Source organism: Prunus dulcis, chromosome 8 (assembly GCF_902201215.1).
Source record: "Prunus dulcis chromosome 8, ALMONDv2, whole genome shotgun sequence".
In the NCBI taxonomy this organism is placed as follows: domain Eukaryota; kingdom Viridiplantae; phylum Streptophyta; class Magnoliopsida; order Rosales; family Rosaceae; genus Prunus; species Prunus dulcis.
The window spans coordinates 9,686,273-9,706,286 of record NC_047657.1 but is presented as its reverse complement, the minus strand read 5'-3'; the positions used below and the strand labels follow the sequence as shown (position 1 = coordinate 9,706,286).

Sequence of the window (20,014 nt, the reverse complement as noted above, 5' to 3'; positions counted from 1 at the left end):
AAGCTTATATTAATAAATAAGCTTTTTATCACAAAACGTCCCTGACGTTTGCAAAACTATCAGATTGCATCCTTAAAGTTTTTTTGTATCACTCATGGTCCCTAACGTTAATATAGGTGCTCTTAAATAGTCCCTCTGTCAAAAAAAACTGTTAATTTCAGGGATATAATCGTCAAATCCATCTAAAATTAATATATATATATATATATATATATATATGTTCATGACTGTTATAGTTATTAGAGGGCTTAGCTGGATTAATCAATTTTGAGATTCCATTGACAAACTCTGTCTCAACTATTTGAGAATCACCAGAGATATCAAATTCCTCTATCACTTTTGCTGCACAGTCATCGTCATCCAGACCTACTTCTTCTATTTGTATTCCTAGGATCAATGCTCTCAGCTCATGTGATGGTGTTATTATTCTGGTCTAATTTGTGAAACAGCCTGAAACGACTAAACTAAGGATAGAAACCTGGAACTTACCCTTGTATAATGGATACATTGGGGTTGCCTCCAACTGTCAAAAGACTCGGTAGTAAGTTTTTTTTGTACATATTTACGCATCACAAAATCAAGTCTTCTTTTCTGATCGGGAACCTGTAACCATAACCAGGATCGGGGAAATACAAAATATCAGGAAATTTGGAACATCTGTCACAATTGGCCAGAGCTCAAGGCATATATATATATAAGTCTGAAGTTGATCTGGAAATTTGACTTTTTAGTGACGAAAAATCTGAAGAACACCGTCGCAGAAAATGTTTAGCGACGAAATATCTAATGAACATCTGTCGCTAAAAACTTTTGGTGACGAAATTTCTGGGCAAAACAGTTGGGTTTTTATAGTTCAATTTGTTTATGTTATTCCCTTCCATTTTCAGTGCTCACCTTTATGTCATTCCCTTTCATTCATGCTTCCTCTTTTTCTGGCCTCCGCCATTGGAGTATGGGCGTGTCACTGTCATATACCGTGAATTAACAAGCTCCCCGAGGTATAGCTGCACCAGAAGATCATAGATTCTCAACCAAATCTGGAAACAAGTTCTTATTCTCCTCACTTACAAACACAATTTCTGCACCTTCTTCTCCCATCCTAGATGCCCTACCAATCTGACGGACATACTCCCTCATGGAATTTGGCATGTCAAACAGAATTACCTGTCTTACACCCACGAGATCAACTCCACGGCCCAAAATCCCAGTGGCTACTTGGAATTGGCTGGAAACTAAATTATATATATATTTTATAATTTTGGATTGATTTATATATATATATTTTATAATTTTGGATTGATTTGACTATTATATCCCTAGATTTAACAGTTTTTTTGACAGAATGACTATTTAAGAGCATCTATATTAACGTTAGGGACCATGAGTGATACAAAAAAACTTTAAGGATGCAATCTGATAGTTTCGCAAACGTCAATGACGTTTTGTGATAAAAAGCCATTAATAAATAATATTTATAGAAATAAGAGTTATTTTTTAAAATTTTCTTATCTATAAAAGAGTTGTTTTTAATCTTACCTTACCTCTTATCCGTCAAACACCGATCACTTTTTCGGAGGTTGGAGAGAAAATGGTGGAATTCAAATATGAGTATTTTCCTGATTATTGCTTTGCTTGTGGGCGGCTTGGTCACTCTACTTCTCAAGTGTGCCTTAAAAAATATGAAACCCACAATGGGCCTCTCATTTCGTGTTTACGTGATCAATTGACATCTGTTTTTGCTGATTTGGAAGGTATTACTAATTATGGAGTAAACCCATTGGCTCTCTAGATCGCCGTTCCTCGACTTTTCCCCCTTCTTTAAGAGGCAATGGTACTTTTTCACTGGATGGTTCGAGTAATCAGGGTAGCCCTAATGATCATTCTTGGCGTTCTCACTCTTGTAATAAGGATGAGTTTGCAGATTTTGCATCTCCTCCCACTTTATCATGTTGTCACCAGGGTTTGAGGCTATTGATTCTCTTCGCCAACAAACTGGCCTCGCTGATGATGAAGTTTGCTCCCAAGTTCTCCCATTCCCTCCCCCCTGATCCTGCCTGGTTAGAACTTGGGTCCTCTTCTTATGGAGATTCCCCCTAGGGAGGTATCTTCCTAGGCACCCCCTACACTGTTGGAGAATTTGTCTACTTTACAGGTTGCAGGCGCGCCTTTTGGATTCATTATATCTCCTGGCTCTAGGGCCATTTCTTGGGATTGTGTGAGCCCTGATCTCTCTGACCCTTTTGCTCTCATGCCTATCATCCAGCTCGCTGAGGGTTTACCGAAGAAGGGTTGTAGCAGACCCAAAAAGGCGAGGAGAGTTCACAGAGTGTATCTGGGTAAAACTAGTATGAAGCGTAAGCAACCAGAAGAAGTGGTTATATGTGGTGATCTATTGGTGGCTAATGTGGATTATGTCAGCCCTATACGCTTCTGTAGTAGGGCTCGTATTGATAAGGCCAAGGAGAACTCTAGTCGAGTCTCCTAGGGGTCCCTCTGACAGGACCCGTCCCGAATTTTCCAAAATCCGAGACGAATTCTGTAGAAATTCCCGACATCACTCCGATCTCTGGCCCACTTCTAAAACTATATCTTTTTTCCCAAAAAGGAATAAGGACACGAGACTTTCTACTGAAATTTTGGTAAAATCTCCCCTGTAAATTGAACATTCCCTAAATTTAAACATGCACAAAATTCACAATTTAATATCCCAACAGGCAGCACGCACAATATAATTTTATGCAATTCACATAAACGGCCTCCGGCCTTCAAATAACTCGAAACAGAACCGCCAGCAATGCTCTTGAATCAAATTAATGCATTAAACAATGCATATAACAAACTCAAACTTATTTATGAATGCCTACTGTAATCAACATAGAATAACTTTTTAATCAAGCCTCGTTTTCATCCGAATTTCAAGACCAACTACAAATTCAACACCCCACTCACTAAAACAACATAAGTAAAGTTTAGCACGTGGCTGCACCTAGGCACTACCCTAGGCTGTCTACGTACCCTTACTAAGGGATCAAGCTACAGTAGTTCTTCCCACTAAAATCCCGATTCCAAACACATACAATACCTTTATTCATCTCTTGGTAATCACAAAATCTCCTTATACTCCGGAACATCCAACGCCACGTATGGAGTCTGTCAACACGCTGGATAACCTACGCCACGTGTGACCTAACCATCACATAATCTCTAAAATTGGCATGTGCCTGGTGTTTTTACACCTCTAAAAATTGGAATTTATGCACGCTAATTATATTGAAAAAATTGATGAAATTAATTTGTTTTTCTTTGAATTACAACGACTAATAAATTATCCGAGTTAAATCACGACAGTTGAAACTACATGGAGGAAAATGCATCTTCGCCCAAGCTACAGAGACCTTAGTCATAATTTGATGTTTTTTAATTTCATCAAATGTAACAAATAAAATATTTATTTATTTATTTTGGTCTTTTATCACGAGATTCTAATTGTGTCGATCATGTGGGCACGCAGCGTTTGCTTTCAGAGACAAGTGCATGACTGAAACTTTGTTCTTCTTCTCTTATTGAGATGTGAGAACTTCCTTATAAAATACATGCTTGCTCTTCAACAACTTTCAAAGGCCAAAACCTTTCACCTCCATGGCTCCGCTGTCTTCAGAATCTTTTGTACCACATTTTCTTTATCTCTCCAAAGATATCCATTGCTCTTTTAAAAGCCATATGTGAGAATTGGAGGGAGCTAAACAAATAAATCAATCCCTCATTAATGGAAAATTTCTAATTTGTTTAGTTTCCTCCAATATCTTATCTCCGGCATTTGAACTCAAAATTCCGAATTATTCTTCATTTTAAAAGTTGTATGTGAGGGTCGAAGGGTACGCGACAAATTCACTCCATAATATCAATGGTCGTAATTTGTTTGGTGTCATCCAGCTCCTCATCTCCAACTTCTAGAGTTCAGTCCCAGAAAAAGCTTTTGTCATTTGATGTTACAAGTCTTCAAGTTCGTTGTTTGTCTCTCTGGTGTTCAACTGTTGTCTCAAGCTTCCAATGCTTTTCTCAACCCAAAAAATAAAAAAATAAATCAGTGTTTGCTGAAATTACTTTAGCCGTACCAGGCACTTACCTTGGAATTATTATATCTTTCATGAAAAAAAAAAAAAGAAAAAAAAAAAGGAACAAGCTTGTTTTTTGCCACTACAAGACTCCGAATAATAATAGCCAATAACGCAACGACACATAGAATAACTTCTCCGCGTATCATTGTGTTATTGACCGGAAATTGCAAAACAACGCTATCCCCGTTACATGCACAAAAAAAAAATTCCGGGCGGCCTCATAGGGAGTCTTTTAACTTATTTGGAATTTGAAGTTTTGAACTCAGTACAAGCTGACCCACAAAAAATTGAACTTTCGTCACCTCCAGCAAATCCCTTTTAGCGCATATTCCACGTAAAAGTGCACTTCTTTTTTCTGAATGAAGCTACAATACATCTAATATTAGTCAAAAACTAGGTTACCAAATAGCATGTTTAAGCTCAGTTGGCAATGGCACTGTGGCAGAGAGCAGTAAATTTTTGAAGTTTTGGTTTTCCTTAATACTATATAAATAGAAAGATGATTAGATATCGTCATTATTACACACGGCCACAATTGCCACTACATATTAAGATGATGCTGGCCCTAAAAACTCGCTTATTCCTCCCAATAACAAATGATAAATAAACATGCTAAAAGGGGCGATGCTCAATTCGAAAACCAACCGATAACTTTCCCCCCCTCCCCATACAAGGTGCAACACAATTGCCTTCTTCTATTTGTCCAAATGAAAGAATCAACTTGGGTTCTTACCTATTCACACTCAACTCCACGGCCTAAACAGTGCCTAGGACTTCATTTTAGGGCATCACTCATCTTCGTCGTCAAGCAATGCGAATGAGAACGGATAGAACTTGTAACCATCTCCCTCATAAAACTTGTTCTGGAATTCCACCCAGTGAAGTCGCAAAGCATGAAGGAAAGCACTGAGAGTTTCCATCAGCAGTAAAACACCGACAGTTGCGCAAATGAAGACGATAATACCCACTATGAGTATGATCACGTTGTTGAACCTGTACAATGTACAAAACAATATGTTCATTATGATTTCCTTCGTAGATATCCAGTAAGACTGACTAATTAAACAAAAGCAGCATCATAAATGAATTAAACGTACCCCCAAGCCAGCAGGAGAACCTTGTCATAGAACACACTGGACAACTCTGAATGAGCAAGACTGAACAAAGTTCAAAGAAAAGACAAATACACAAAATTAGCTTTTATTGCGCAAATATATGAAAAAAAAATATTCTGCATGACCATGTCCTAATCTGTAACAGCAAAAAGAAGAATGTACTACTTTTTGTAGAAACCAAGTAACAAATTGGCCAATTAATATAATGAGGGATCTAGCTAATGTCATGTCACCAAGTGGGAAAAGAATGCCCCATTTAACACCCATAGTTGATGACTTTTCTTAAATAAATAAAAAACAAATACATGCATACAGAGTTCAACAATTCAGCAGCGCATCAAAACGAACTGTACAGACAAACATACAAAGTTAACAATTTACAACTTAATGAAAATTTTGTTATTGCTTCAATTTTAAACTTATTGATGCCAAAAAGTTGTTTTTGATTTCAACACTTCTCAACATAGGATGCCAACACACATCGAAATCAATCAGTATCAAGCACACATACCTACATAACAAATGCAGACATGAGCTCACATCCGCAGACACAAAAACAAATACATACGTGTACACATGTATGCATGTGCACCGATGGCTGAATATAGGTGAACATCAAAATGTTCACCAAAATAGCCAAGAATGACAGTTAAAGTTCCTGGAAACTACCTTAGAGCCCATAGACGAAGGTATGAAGCTGTATTTGAGACTGCTCCAAGTACAAATTCTATTGTGTGTATCATTTGATGCACGAAAACTTCACTAAATTCAAACTCGCCATGACCATGGGCATCATGGTTTGAATTCACTTGCAAGCTCTCTTCTGTGTTCTCAAGTAGGGCATAGGATTGGCCCTGGTGCCGCTGAAATAACACAACCATCAGAAGCAGTGGATGAATATAAATAAGGGGAAAAAGTGATGATCAAAAAATGACTGAGGGACTTAGTGAAAGGATGTCTACAAACATACATCTTGATGTTGCTTCTTCAATATAAAGGGCTTTGGAAACAGCATCCATGGTACAGAAACAAAAGCCAATAGTAATAGCACAAGCTGGTAAAAGAACAAACAAAATATAAGAAATACTCACATGTTTTCACTTTTACAAGAGAAATAAAAATAAGATTAAAAAAAAAACTGATTGAGAGGTTACCTGAACTGTTCTCTGACCACTGAAAAGCTGGTTTTCACCTAGCTCGTCTGTAGGACTTAGGAACATGTATATCATTACATGGTATAGATCAGCTTTTGAACCAGTCCACCACTTCATAACAATGAGAACGGACAGGTAGCCAAATAGACTGTTTAAAAATATAATCTGGGGTATAAACTGGAACCTGGGCAATGCAACATTTGAATCAATACAAGTTATACACAAGGTCAGAAGCAGGCTATAGAAGAAACTAATGATGTGACTCTAGAGGTAAGTAATCACAGTAAATATGAAAATTATTCACATTTACAGTGTATGCACCTGCTGCCTTTAGTGGTCAAAATGACAGCCCTAACAAAACGATTAGAAAACAATGAATAGCACAGCATACCAAACGTTGACTCCACTTCGAAAGAACCTGGCGTTGAAAAAACTTATTATAATTCCAAGGTTCATTTGGACCACCCCAAGAAGAATTGACATTTTCATCTTCAATGAGTTTAGAAATGGAAGCTCACTGCGGGATCCATGCCATACAGGATCCAGGCCAAATGGGTAAGTGGGACGCACCTTAATCAAGCCAGCTGTAGTAGCGTCTCTGCATACAAAGGATTTCAGTTGACTATTAAAAACAATTCAAAACATGAAGGCAGCAGAGGCATATCCAAAGTTTTAGGATATACCTGCAAGAAAGATCACGGCACGCATATGCTGAGCTGCCAAACAGTTCAAATGGTACAGAGAAGAACTCATTATAGATTAAACCTGTGTAGATTGAGAAAATTGCCATCAACAAAATAACATAACGGCCACCAAAGGCCATCTCCATGATGTCTCCAAGCTTCTGTAAAACCATAAATATATGTAGTTAGATTCTTACATCTAGACAAACATGAAAAATAAAAAATAAAAAATTGCTTCCTAGATATAACTAGCATGTGAAAGGAAAAATGCTAAGAACCTACATACCAAAAGAAGATGTTCCTCGTGTCCTTTGGATTTCAAATAACAAAGTGAAAAGAGGAAAGTAATCATAATAAATGAATTCAAAAGATAATTACACCGAGCAAACATGCTCATGAAGAAACAAAATGACAGAATTTGCAGGCTTAATGAAATTGAAACTTTCTATTAAGCACATGTATTAGACAATATCAGATGTTCAAATGTCGACAAACAAAATCTTGTATAACCAAGAACACCACCTTACTCCTCACATCATAGAGGTAAAAGACAAATTCTATCACAGTAGTGCAACTTATTAAACAATCACAATACCCTGACGGGATGGGGAAGGGGCAGGGGAAGAAAAAAGCAAACTGGGATCTTCCAATTTTTTTAAGGTCCAAGTTTTTTAACTCATTCATTAAACTTATTGCACACAAGTTTTTAAACTCATTCATAAAGCATGCGTATGCAATATCAGATGTTCAAATGTCGACAAACTAAATCTTGTATAACCAAGAACACCGCCTTGCTCCTCACATCATAGAGGTAAAAGACACATTCTATCACAGTAGTGCAACTTATTAAACAATCACAAAACCCTGACAGGATGGGGAAGGGGGCGGGGGGGAAAAGGCAAACTGGGATCTTCCAAGGTTGAAGTTTTCTAACTCATTCATTAAGATTATTGCACGCAAGCTATAACTACCCAACAGGTTTTGAGTCGGTAACAATAAGAAAAGCATTGAAGAGCATAACAAGATAGGATAAAGTGAACAAAGTCACTACCACATAAGAATACAAAATTATGCACATAAGAGACCTTCAGATACTGGTTACTATTTGGGGCAATAAGCAACATACAGTCAGTGTCACAATGGCTAATGGTTCACATCTTTCTTGATACGAGAATATTATCTAAATAATATCTAAAAATATAGGAGAAAATTCACTGGTATTTTATTAAACCAAAAAAAATGGAACAGCCGACTAGCATAAAAGACAGTAGGGAATACATCAATCTTTGATCATACACTTCAATATAAAGTAGATGGTCATAATGAAACAATATAATTGTTGAGATTGGACATGTCAACATAAGTGATTACAAAGCATATATAAATAATACCTGACTAGAAAGTTTCTTTTCCCTGCCTATTAAATATAGTGTCGCAAGTAACAAACATATTCCATGTCCCCAATCACCAAACATGACAGCAAAAAGAAATGGGAATGTCACGATAGTATATACAGCAGGATTTGCTTCTTGATACTTAGCTACCCTGCAATGGCATTGAAACAAAATATTTTGGAATCTTGTGTATATTTCTGTCAGAAACAATAAAATAACACTGCAATTTGTGCTTTCAAATTCTAAAATTCGCATCAGTGCAATGTAGGGGTTGCTTTCTTACTAAAGTCGCTAATGTTGCACTTCAAACATCTTCGTTAATTGCTACATTAGATGGAACATTAAGAATTAAAGAGGGAGATGATTCAGGAACACTATAATCTTTGATTGTTACACCATATTACCTGGCAAAACAAGCTATTATCTAGCTCACATGATAATGGCCAGGAAGTACTAGGGATGGCAGAGTAAATCAATCACAATAACTACATAAAGTGGATAAAAAATTTCAGTATATAGCCCCACACCTTACTAGGGAAAGTCCAGAATGACAGTGGTTAACAAATAAACTCATTAAATTTCTTATATTTACCTTCCTTGGTTAAAAAAATTAGAATCTTAACTTTTGCAATTATCAATAAAGACGCACCGAATAGCAAGATATTGCAGCGGAACTCACCCATATGCCTCAACAATTTCTTGAAAAGAAGAAGTGAATTTGTTTGTGCGGAAATAGGTAGGTGGTGCCTCCTGTGTGTGCAAAACCTGGAAAATAGCGCCAACTTGTGAGTTGGAGTCAAACGCTGCCCGCTGCAATGCATCCTGGATCTGCACAAATCAATTCAAACAAAGAAACTCAATAACATATTTGGTTTGTATGTCATAGTTCAAACCTTTTAATTCAAACTGGGTGAAAGAGGACTCATCATACTGCAGAGAATTTTTTTGTAAGTAAAGGATACCTGTTTTGATGCAAAAATAGGACTCCACCCCTCAGCCACAAGACACTTTTTTGTTACATCAAGGCTAAGCATGTTAAGATGATGGTATATGGATTTCTCCTTCCTCACCTTCATGAGTACAAAGAAACATCGTCAATAGCTTGACATTTTGCAATATAGCAAACATTCTCCACACAAATAATGAATAAATTTCATTCAGTACAATAATTCAAACCTACCAAAAGGTTCCAATGCTCAAAATGCTCCCCAATATTCTGTAACAAACTTCCCTGGTGCAACAGTCCGATATCTATAGTAGTCTTTAGCTCTGAAATTCTTCCTGAAACCTGAATTTGAAATGTATGGTTGTCAAATGAAGATATGAAGGTCTTAACTCCCAGGTTTTCGGGTAGCTCAAAAGCGGAGAATTTAAACCTTAAAATCTAAGCTCTAAACGATGATTTTAGGCCCTAAAATAATTATCATTGTCAGGAGTAGGATAAAAATTGGAAGTAAAAAAAATTGCTAAAATGCCTATGCTGATCGAGGCCCAGGAGGACTTCTTCATGTGTCAATCGATCAGGTAACAACTGCAAAAAGGCTAACTTGGATTTCTAAGCATGGGTGTCGTAGAAGTTAACGAACTAACTATATCACTAATTAGTTAAAGTATAAACAATAATATATTGGCATACTTCATGCCGGGAAAAAAAAAAAAAAAAAACGTGCAAAGAAAAAGATGAGAGCACACATGAAAACAACAGAAATGTAATATGAATGAAGGAAGCATCAGCATGGCCAAATAATCCAAAGAGAAACCATAGTACATACCTCAGTAATCATTTGAGCTTGTCTACCCAGATCCTCAGGAAAAGAGTAACGATTGGCTCCAAAAGCTTCACATATTTTAAGAATTTTGTTCTTTGCTCTTTCTCCAGAGTAGAATACCACAAAAACATTTTTCTCAACCTGCAGATCATAATTCACAGTCAAACACAAAGCGTGCAATAACAAAGAAAAACCATATGGACATATAACAGTGCCATATTATATAATAAACTAACCATATATCCAGTATTCATACATAAAGGTTTGCATTTTATCAATTTTCATTGCTACCTAATGATTTTTACTATGTATATGTACATCGACATACTTCCCACTACAAGGAATATATTTGTTGATGAGACCATTATGTGGAATATAAGAAATTTAGAATAGCCTGAAATGCAACAAGGATGATAAATTGTCATCACCGAGCAAAAAAAATTTAATCCCATTCAAATATCAGAGGGCCCATCTCAGAACTGGCAGAAGTCAGCACCACCTACAGCTCTCTCTAAGACTTATGCAAAGATGCAGAAGGTAACAGCAAATGCATAAGATGAATGAATTCAGTTTTAATGATAATAGTGAAAGACTACCCTTTGCTATTTTCCAAGAAAGTGACTACTCATTGGTGGTGTGAAATTCTTGCTTCATTTTGGAATTTTTTTGGGAGGAGAAAGAAACCTTCTATTAATTTGAAACAATCCAACGATGTAGACAAGTTGTCCACTTAGAGATACAGAATAAGAAGTTACAACACATTTGACATCAATAATCTTATGGCTTGGCAATTCACAGCAGCCTTCCTATCTACTAAACTAGTAAAAAGACACCCCCTTAAACTCATTTGAAACAGATGCCCATAATGGGGACCAAATCTAACTCTCTCCCACAACTCTTCCAGCCCAAGATCCTTTGTACTGTTTGGTTGAAAAGAAAAGGAAGAAGTTTTTTATGATAGAATGGAAGAGGTAGAGCTTTTTAGATACCTAAGCTCTCTAATCGACTTCTTTTGTTTAAACATAATGAGCATATGCCATTTACTGTTAAGTGAACTTGATTGGGTAGGAGTGTTGAGTTGATTGTATATTATACTATGTTACACTAAGCTAGTCAGTCAGATTTGATTGCTTCTTGTCCTTATATTATAAATAATAAAGGGTACCAAAAGAACAATAAAAACTTCCTTTCATCATACCAAGAACATAAAAATGCAGGAAACGATGTGTCCATACCTTCTCTCCTGAAACAGGATCGGTGACAGGATTTTCAACCACAGCCTGCCTCAGAAAGACATTACCCCTAGTAGCTCGAAAAAGAATCCTCTCAAATGCCAAAGACTTTCCCCTAGGAACAAGTCCAGTGAGAAACCCCAACTTAACTTGCTTTGATGGATCAGTTGATGCTTCCTTCACAACAGCCAAACGAAAAGAATTGAACTAAGTAAAAGCAGTATACTGTGGTTAACCTTAATACTATAAAACCAAAATTGAAGTCTGTACTTGCTCCAGTAATAAAGGCGTGTCCAGAGATTCATCACCAATATGACGGGATTCATTTTCTCTTTGCTGCAACGCGGCACTGCTTTGAGCTGAGTGAAAAAATTCACCAGCCTGAAAGGAAGATATTTTTTTTAGTCACTTGAGAGCTTAATGAAATTAGATAAACACCAAACTTAGCGCCTCATTAGTTGATAGAGTATGTTCTGATATCTGAATAATGCATGATGCATGGTAATAGAGTTGCAATGATATTTTTTGGGCCGAACAAGCAAAAAGGGCTGTCACCTTTTCCAGAACAAGCTTATATTCTATCAGTTCATTATATGAACGCTGCAACTTTTCACTGTTCGAATTTATTTCAATCAGCTCTGCCTCAAATTCACCAAGTTTTACCTAGCATATGCACAAAATTAGCGTTAGAACATGCAATATTAAGGATCTTTAGCTAGGCACCAAACACCTTATTATACCTCTAGGTTGTCCACATTGACGTCAACTTGTCTTTTAGACTTTGAAGAAGGCAAATTTGCCTTTAACATTTGGTCCTTGAAGAAACGTAATTTGCGAGCCATCTCTGCAGATCTTTTAATCTACATAGGGAAATGAATAAATGACCAATCAATAAGTCATTGGAGACATAATTTTTAGGTACTTCAACAATTATGAAGAAAGTGCATTACAAATTTTCTGGCCACCTTATAAATAGGATGTGCAGTGCAGGTTACAAGACTCTTTATAGGTTCGCAACAATCTAAAATAGTTCACTAGCAAAACTAGCTAAGTTGCCAAAAAATGTTAAAGAATATAAAGAAATAGGCAATATGAGAGGTTAACTATTTGATCAACTAACTTGACCACACTTCAATATTAAGTGTATATCAAAAGAAGATTAGCAACAAAACCATTCAATTAGAATGAGCTTAGTTGAAAAACCTTTACAAGTTCATAAGCATGCAAACATGCAAAAGGATCTCTTCGCATGCACCAAGGGGTGAGGGAACAGCCAAAGATGTACCTGAACTCTATGTTCATTTTATAAAGCCAACTTTAGGTAAAATAGGTTACATTGAGGATTGCATCCACTAATAGCTGACTGAGCCAAGTGCATCCCTTTCTTAATATGTAGTCAATATTTTCAGTTAAAGTGGCATGTTCCTGACTCATATTATAAAATATATTTGCGACTGTTTCAAAGTCACCATAAACTTCTAAAGATATGCTAAGGGTCAGAAATTAATCTCCAAATGGCCAGCGTAGTGGACACAATAGAGCGTTCAATGGCTTGAATATCAATCATCCCAAAGGAGGAGGTAACAATAGTACAGTTCTACACACATTATTAGAAAAGACCAAATATTTATTTATGTTGGCAATCTAAGAAGGCCTTTTACATTAAAATTAATAATAAAGTACAGCTCCAAAGATTATTTTGAAATTTCTAAGACAATATAAACTATTGGAAAGAAATTTAAAGTTGAGATTTTCCCTCCTTTTCCTGCTAATTCTTACTACTCGATTTTGATGAGAAGTTATTTTTTTCTTTTAATGAGAAGTATCATATCCCCGACAACACAATTGAAGGTATACACAACGCAAAATAAAAATGTGGTTTATCAGTAAGCTAAGGAACATAAACACACCTGGGCAGCATAAGTCCTCTGAAACGGGCTCTTCTCTGCATTGAGCTGGAAGAATGAGACATCAAAAACATTAGTTTCCAGATAAAACTTTAAAAACAAATCCTGAAAGCAACATAACAATTTATTAGATTAAGTAAGACGAATAATGAAGCTAGCATAGTGCTTCATATGATAAGAGCAAGCTGTGCAACACCTAGAAATTCACATTGATGAATTTCAGATATTAGTTCTTCACAAAATTGTATGCATAAACCAAGTAAAAAGTATTAACGCCTCTCTTGATTATAAAATAGGTGAAACCCTTGTGAAATCCTCATATTTCTTATCCGCTTACCCCTAAATCTTTTCCTCATTTGAGGATGCTATGTATCTCATCATCTTCTTACTCCTCCACCTAAACCAGGACTTTCTACACTTAACCATCGGTTCTTTAAACTTATAGAAAATTGTACATTCTGGTATAGGAATTAGCAAAAAACTTGTTTCTTCTTTTATATATATATTTTGTCTATAGCTCAGATGTAAGAGATCTAAACTATTGTCAACAACCCACTAAAATCGAACCAATCAAAGCCCTCAATTGAGAGCCACCTTGTTCCCCACCCACCCCATACAACTACCAATCCTTGGTGAGCAGAACAATACCACAAGTTTCAACCCGCTGCTTTTGGTTTGTTAGTTCTGTCACAACTCTACGGGTTGTCCTGGTACTGATATAAATTTCCAAGAGAACTAAAAAGAATGCCATAATCATGTATTAGGTGATCATAAAGCTAAATACTTTGATAATCAAGTTTCTTTTTTCGTGACATCTAAAGTATGTGATAGTCTCGGCAACAGCAGCAGCAAAAGCTTGATCGATATGCACATAAATGGTAACGAATCAACTGATCAAACTCTTCATTTTGCACAAAAATCCGAAATTGAGTCCATTAGAAGCTAAAGAATCCAAAACCACTTACTGATCAAACAATTCAATCGTCGTATTACCTAAAACTGAAACCTTAAATCTCATAAAACAAAAACACTTCCACAAATCAAATCCAATTGCGAATTCCAATCACAAACAGTGTCAAGCTAGGGTTTTTTTTTTTTTTTTTGTTTTTCTCACAGAAATCAATCCAAAACGTAAAATTCACCATAATTGAAACAGAAAATTGAGAATCAGACAGAGAAAGAGCAATGAGGACTTACGTCTTTGAACTGGAGGAGGCCGAGGTCACCGAGATAAGAGACAGTGAGGTGAGCAGACTCGATGGGGATGATGATCTGGACGAGCTGCATAGGCTCCGACCTGAACAGATCCATCGGAGGACAGCACTCTCCCATTCTCTCTCTCTTCTCTCTCTCTCAATCTCAGAGTCTGTGGTTGTGTGTTTGTGTAATTGTTGTGTGAAACAGTGTCAAAAACCACACGCACACAAGAGAGAGATGAGAGATCAAATAATGAACTGATCTCCACTGTAATTTTGCTTTGCTTTCCTCTGCTTCTCCTTAGCGCTGGGCCACACGGATCTTCCACGTCACCCGGTGCCCTCTCTCTCCTCTCTCTAATTTTTGTTTGTTGGGGAAGGTTTTGTGGGAAATTTCTCAAGGACTCTGGATCTTTTGTCCCTTTTCCAATTTTTTATTTATTTTCCTAATCGGATTCGACAGTCATTCTCAATTAAATTAATATTTTTTTGGTGCGGCATGATTATTGTGTTCCCGTCAGGATATTTATATATTTTCCCCTTTTTTTTTTTCTTTTTTTTTTGGTTATTTGGTTAAGTTAATGGATAAAAGATAAAGTGTTGGTATTCAATGGGATTTTAACCTGGTCCTGAATTTATACCCAAGTTATATTTTGGTTATGTAATTCGTTTTTGAGTCACTTTAGTTCACAAATTCTCGTATGTATTTGGAGAATAATTGTATCCAAATTGATGGTTTTACTTTCTAAATAGACAAAATAACTAAACTAGGACACGTATAAAAATTGAAGGACCAATTGATTCAAAAACAAGTTTAATGATCAAAATGAAATTCGGATAGAAGTTAAAGTATCATTACAATTAAAAATTCTTTAAATATTACTCCACATGGTTGGCATGGTCCAAAACCAATTAGGTTTCCTAGTGGCTTTGGCTCACAACAATTCTTTGACAAAAGTTATTTTCAACCGTTTTACTGAGCTTGGACTTTAAAAAAATTAAAAATTAAAATCACTTATAACTCCAAATAGGCGTTATCGTACTAACCAAGCACTGTTCAAAACATATTTACTTAAGAACAATAAGACGTAGTTTTCTCAATGGAGTTAAAAGAAATTGAGCTTTTAATCAGGAATTAGAGATTCCTTCGAGAGGGCGAAACAACAGACTTGTCCATGATACTTTCTGGTCCTTTACTATTTACAACTGTTATTGGCTGCTTATCCCAACAAACAAAAAAAAGTGTTTATTAGCTCCAGTGTTTTGTTATCTCTTGGTTTAAAATAATCTTAACTAAGGATAGCCAAAAAAATAATATCTAGCTGTCCAAAACAGTAATCACATGAGCTTGCTAGTTCATTAGTTGCACTTGGATTTAGTTCATTAGTTGTATTTGGATTTAATGAAGTCATCGACAAGGTAGCTTAATTTGATTGAATATAAACAACTATCATGCACATAATGTGAATTGAATTATCTTGAACTGGTCTCAAACAAGAAGCTTGACCAAAATGTGAGCTGGTTGAAGGGTGGTTGAAACTTAAAACAAAGTAATCAAGATTTTTTTTTCAGTGCATGTCTAACTTTCAAATACGTTGATTTATTATTTAGCGACAAACATGACATGTTCAATTGTAAAGAATTTAGCTAACATCAATCGTTCACACACGCAAGTTTGGTGCTCCAACCAAACTTCCTGAGCTTGTCAGTTTCCAGAACACTAGCACCACATGGCCTCCGTCCCTTGGCCTGTTGTTCTTCACCCCCAACAACTAGATCAAAGTTTAGTTTCTGGCACTGCCCTCTTGATATTTCCATAAAAAGGCCTCTAGAAGCAGGATCCGAAACCGGTTGAGTGGTGGAGTGGGAAACAGGAAGGTTAGCGAGTGGGCTGGAAATAGGAGTTGAGCGGATGAGCGCAGTGGAAGGTGCTGATTTATGAACTTGGTGAGTGTTAAATAGCTTAGGCCATGACCAAAATCATAGATGGTTTTGCCAGTGTAGAATCTGTATGTTCTTCCAAGGAAGTTTCTGCTTGTGTTGCCTCTCTTGTCTGTCATTTGCACTTACTGTGCGTACTCCTTAGGGTACCATCTAAAAGGTGTTCTTCCAGCTACACGTGGCGGTAAAAAAGAAATTACACTTATGATCAGTTGCAGTAATTGATAATCCTGAGACAAATTTTTACCATTTTGTGAAGCCTAATCTCATATTGAAACAATTAAGAGGTTAAAGAGTGTAAAAATTAACCTGGATTGTAGCCTCCAAATATGACTTGAGCTATGGCATCTCCTCCAGCTTGACCTGGATATCCTACCCAAATTATCCCTCCTATTTTTCTCACATGTTTGGCAAAAGAAACATCAATTGGACCATCTGACATAATAACCAAAATGACTCTTCCTTTTTCTGCATTAACAACTTGGTTTACAAGCTTTTCTTAAAACCCTGGTAGCCGCTGCCCCAATAAGTCTCTCATCATCACATTTCACAACGTTACACCCGGGCTCATATTTCACGGTGGAGACATACTTCTGTAGCCCTTGAAAAGTGCTTGTATAGCTACATGGTATGCCATGATAGTTGCTTATCATAACTTCTGTGGCATTTGCATTAGGTCCAACAATTGCCAAGTTCTTGATTTTTTTGGAGGACAAAGGAAGAGCTCCCTTTGCTGTCTAGCAAAACTATGCTATGCTTAGCAGCATCAAGTGCCAAATTCTTGTGATCGTTGCTCCAAACATCAAATGGACCAAGTTTTCTGAAGTGGAGCAATGTAGGGTCACCATTGAAGAATCCAAGCCTCATCAGTACTATGTAGTTGTATATCAAGGATTGATCTACTACAGGTACATCCACTTTTTTCGAGGTAACGGTATTCACTGTGTACTGTCCTAGAAATTTGCCACAATTCAGGTTTATACCTGCATGATCACATTGTAACACATAATGTAAGATCGATTATAAAACCATGGTTGAGGTAATTTTTATTTCTCACAAAATTCTCACAACTGTTTGGCTACAATTCCAGTACCTACTTTCAAGGCAAGGGCTGCTGCATCCTCTGGTGTTGCAGTGTAATGGATAGCATTGTAATAAATTTCAATCGAATCGCAATCTGAAATGATGTATTTGCTCATACAAGCAAAAAAAAAAAAAGGACAGGCTCAATTCAAGGATCATAGCCACATTTAGATATTTGTTGTCACTGGAAGGTCATTATGGTTTCTTTTTGTGCACAAGGTTTAGGGGCAAAAAACCAGTTATTGGTGATGAAATTGAAATTCTAGGGTCACATTTGCATAAGTTAAGATTGCATTACACCTCTAAAGCTTAAGAGACAAGCAACTTATACATCAAGACCCCATTGACCTCTCTGATTACCCCATGGAGGAGGTTCGGGACAGCGTATGAACACATGACACAGCTAACATGGCCCTCCTCTACACAACTTTTGAATGGTGGCTGATGTATCCTTCAGGTCCTGCTTTGTCACCTGCCATTGACTCCAGCAGCAAGCATATGATCATTTGCACCCTAAATTTCTTGTGTCTTAAGAAGTATGATCAATGCTTTTTCATCTGAATTGACCACTCCTTGCATCTTAAAGCGATGGATCCCCTTGTGAATATAAATATCATTTACGCTTCTTGAAATTCAATAGTCAGGACCTGGAGTCACAGAAGAACAAGAATCCCTTATTTACTTAAGTTCCTCCAAACGTTTCCCAATATTGAACCAAGATGTCACTGTATGACCAAATTAATCTATCAAAAAAGAAGAGACTAGCTAGCAGGATCTAAATACCTGTGTGCATCAAAGTGATACCGATCAACGGCTTTCTAGTTATCCACATCATAAGCAGTGTAATGCTTGCAACAACTGGAGACCATTAGCCCTTTTGCCTTCACTCACTTCTTGCAGACCCCTGACATAAATACTCCATAAGTTGACACCACCAACAGGTCCTCCCCAGGTGTTTCTTGTCCAAGGCTCCATCTAGGGTCATGGAACACATTAAACATTTGAGCTCCAATATGTCAACCTGGCTCAACCAACATTAATTGTCATGGCTCTAGCCTCGGTTGACACAACCTGCCCATCTTTGACCACATTGTTGGATTAAAACTAGCAGCAGATAGAAGAATCACTGCTGGGAAAACTAGTAGCAATAGGCACAGTGCCATAAAAATTTTGAACTTGGCCCATATTATGAAAAATGCACGTTATTTCGCTAACCCTTCCATTACATTAATTAGATATGAACAACTGATTGTTGCATCGTTTTCAACGAGATTTCTACAAGTTTTAAACAAGGACAGATCCAGAATTTCAAAATGAGGTGGGCTAAATTTACCTTACGTACAAACTTACTAAAAGATAGATTACTCGACGGTACGAGTGAATTTCATTGATAACAAAAAATACACAAGGGGACATAATAAGCCCCTCAAAATGCATCTAGTACAACTTTAAATAAAAATAATATTAAACTAACAGAAAAAAGCCGTTAGTTTTTTTAATACAAGTGATAGTCTAATAGGGGAGAAGGTTTCTCACACATATACTAATAAATAATATATTCACAATGATGTTGAGAGATTAATTTAAAAAAAATTAAAAGCAATTAATAAATAATTTTGTGAGTAAAATTTTAAGCAAAATTAAAGAGTGGTAAATGATTTTGTTGGTGTGAAAATTTTGAAGAAATAGGTGGGTTTTATAGGGAAAATTGAATAGTACAAAAACTTTAGAAAAAGAAAGAAAATTGAAGTTGGTATTAATTTTCAAAAAAATTGCCATTTGTATTAATTGCACTAATAGTATAGATGAGTAGAATAGATATAGCAGCTGCACTGAGGAGAGTGAAGCAGCTCCTGAATGGAGGTGTGTGGGGTGAGCTTGGGTGGGCTGGGGTATTAACGTTCGGCTATAAAAAAATCAAATTACCTGAGCTATAGCCTAGGTTAGCATGTGCATAGGTATTAGGTCCGTCCCTAGTTTTAAATTGTCAGTTTGGTTTTTCAAATATTTCCTTATTTTCCATCTGCCTCCATTTTCATTTTGTCCATCACGCACACCTCATTTTACTTGATCAACTAAAAGCTGTTTTTTCAGTTTTTTTTTTCTCACAACCCCACCGTGCCCTCTCTCTCTCTCTCTCTCTCTCTCTCTCCCCTACATCGGCACTAGTGTGTGGCGGCGCCGTCACCGTCTACGAGCCCGATCTCCACAGCCCCTACTTCACCCCACGTCGGATTCCGGCCCAACCCTGACTGGGTCGTCAAGCTCGTCACCTACGAGCAAAGCCTTGGCCACGCACCGCCCTACCTGATCTACGTCGACCACATGACCACAAAGTCTTTGCAATTCACAGCCTCAATTTGGTCAAAGAGAGCAACTACAAGCTCCTAGTCGACAAACCACACCACACCACCCCAAGGAG

The 20,014-nt window shown here is 36.9% G+C and overlaps 1 protein-coding gene and 1 pseudogene across 1 annotated transcript; both read right to left on the bottom strand.

Annotated features, from left to right (window-relative positions):
* Window positions 1-4,570: 4,570 nt before the first annotated feature.
* Window positions 4,571-14,961, bottom strand: LOC117637133 (V-type proton ATPase subunit a3-like). Its single transcript, XM_034371941.1, has 18 exons — window positions 14,570-14,961; window positions 13,376-13,420; window positions 12,206-12,325; window positions 12,021-12,128; window positions 11,736-11,846; window positions 11,469-11,642; window positions 10,237-10,374; window positions 9,645-9,752; window positions 9,427-9,534; window positions 9,144-9,292; window positions 8,462-8,615; window positions 7,071-7,231; window positions 6,779-6,985; window positions 6,388-6,571; window positions 6,204-6,287; window positions 5,903-6,096; window positions 5,216-5,275; window positions 4,571-5,111 (listed from the first exon to the last, which is right to left on the bottom strand). The coding sequence occupies exons 1-18, from the start codon at window positions 14,702-14,704 to the stop codon at window positions 4,907-4,909; spliced, it is 2,445 nt and encodes an 814-aa protein (XP_034227832.1). The 5' UTR covers window positions 14,705-14,961; the 3' UTR covers window positions 4,571-4,906.
* A 1,268-nt stretch (window positions 14,962-16,229) lies between these two features.
* On the bottom strand, window positions 16,230-18,777 carry LOC117638431 (annotated as a pseudogene).
* Between the last annotated feature and the right edge of the window lie 1,237 nt (window positions 18,778-20,014).

Excerpts from the sequence above, each read along its gene's own strand:
- LOC117637133 (XM_034371941.1), bottom strand. The coding sequence starts at position 14,704 with ATGGGAGAGTGCTGTCCTCCGATGGATCTGTTCAGGTCGGAGCCTATG. Across the intron at positions 11,643-11,735 it reads CGCCTTTATTACTGGAGCAA|GAAGCATCAACTGATCCATC; the intron begins GTACAGACTTCA and ends GCTGTTGTGAAG. Across the intron at positions 10,375-11,468 it reads ATCCTGTTTCAGGAGAGAAG|GTTGAGAAAAATGTTTTTGT; the intron begins GTATGGACACAT and ends TATGATCTGCAG.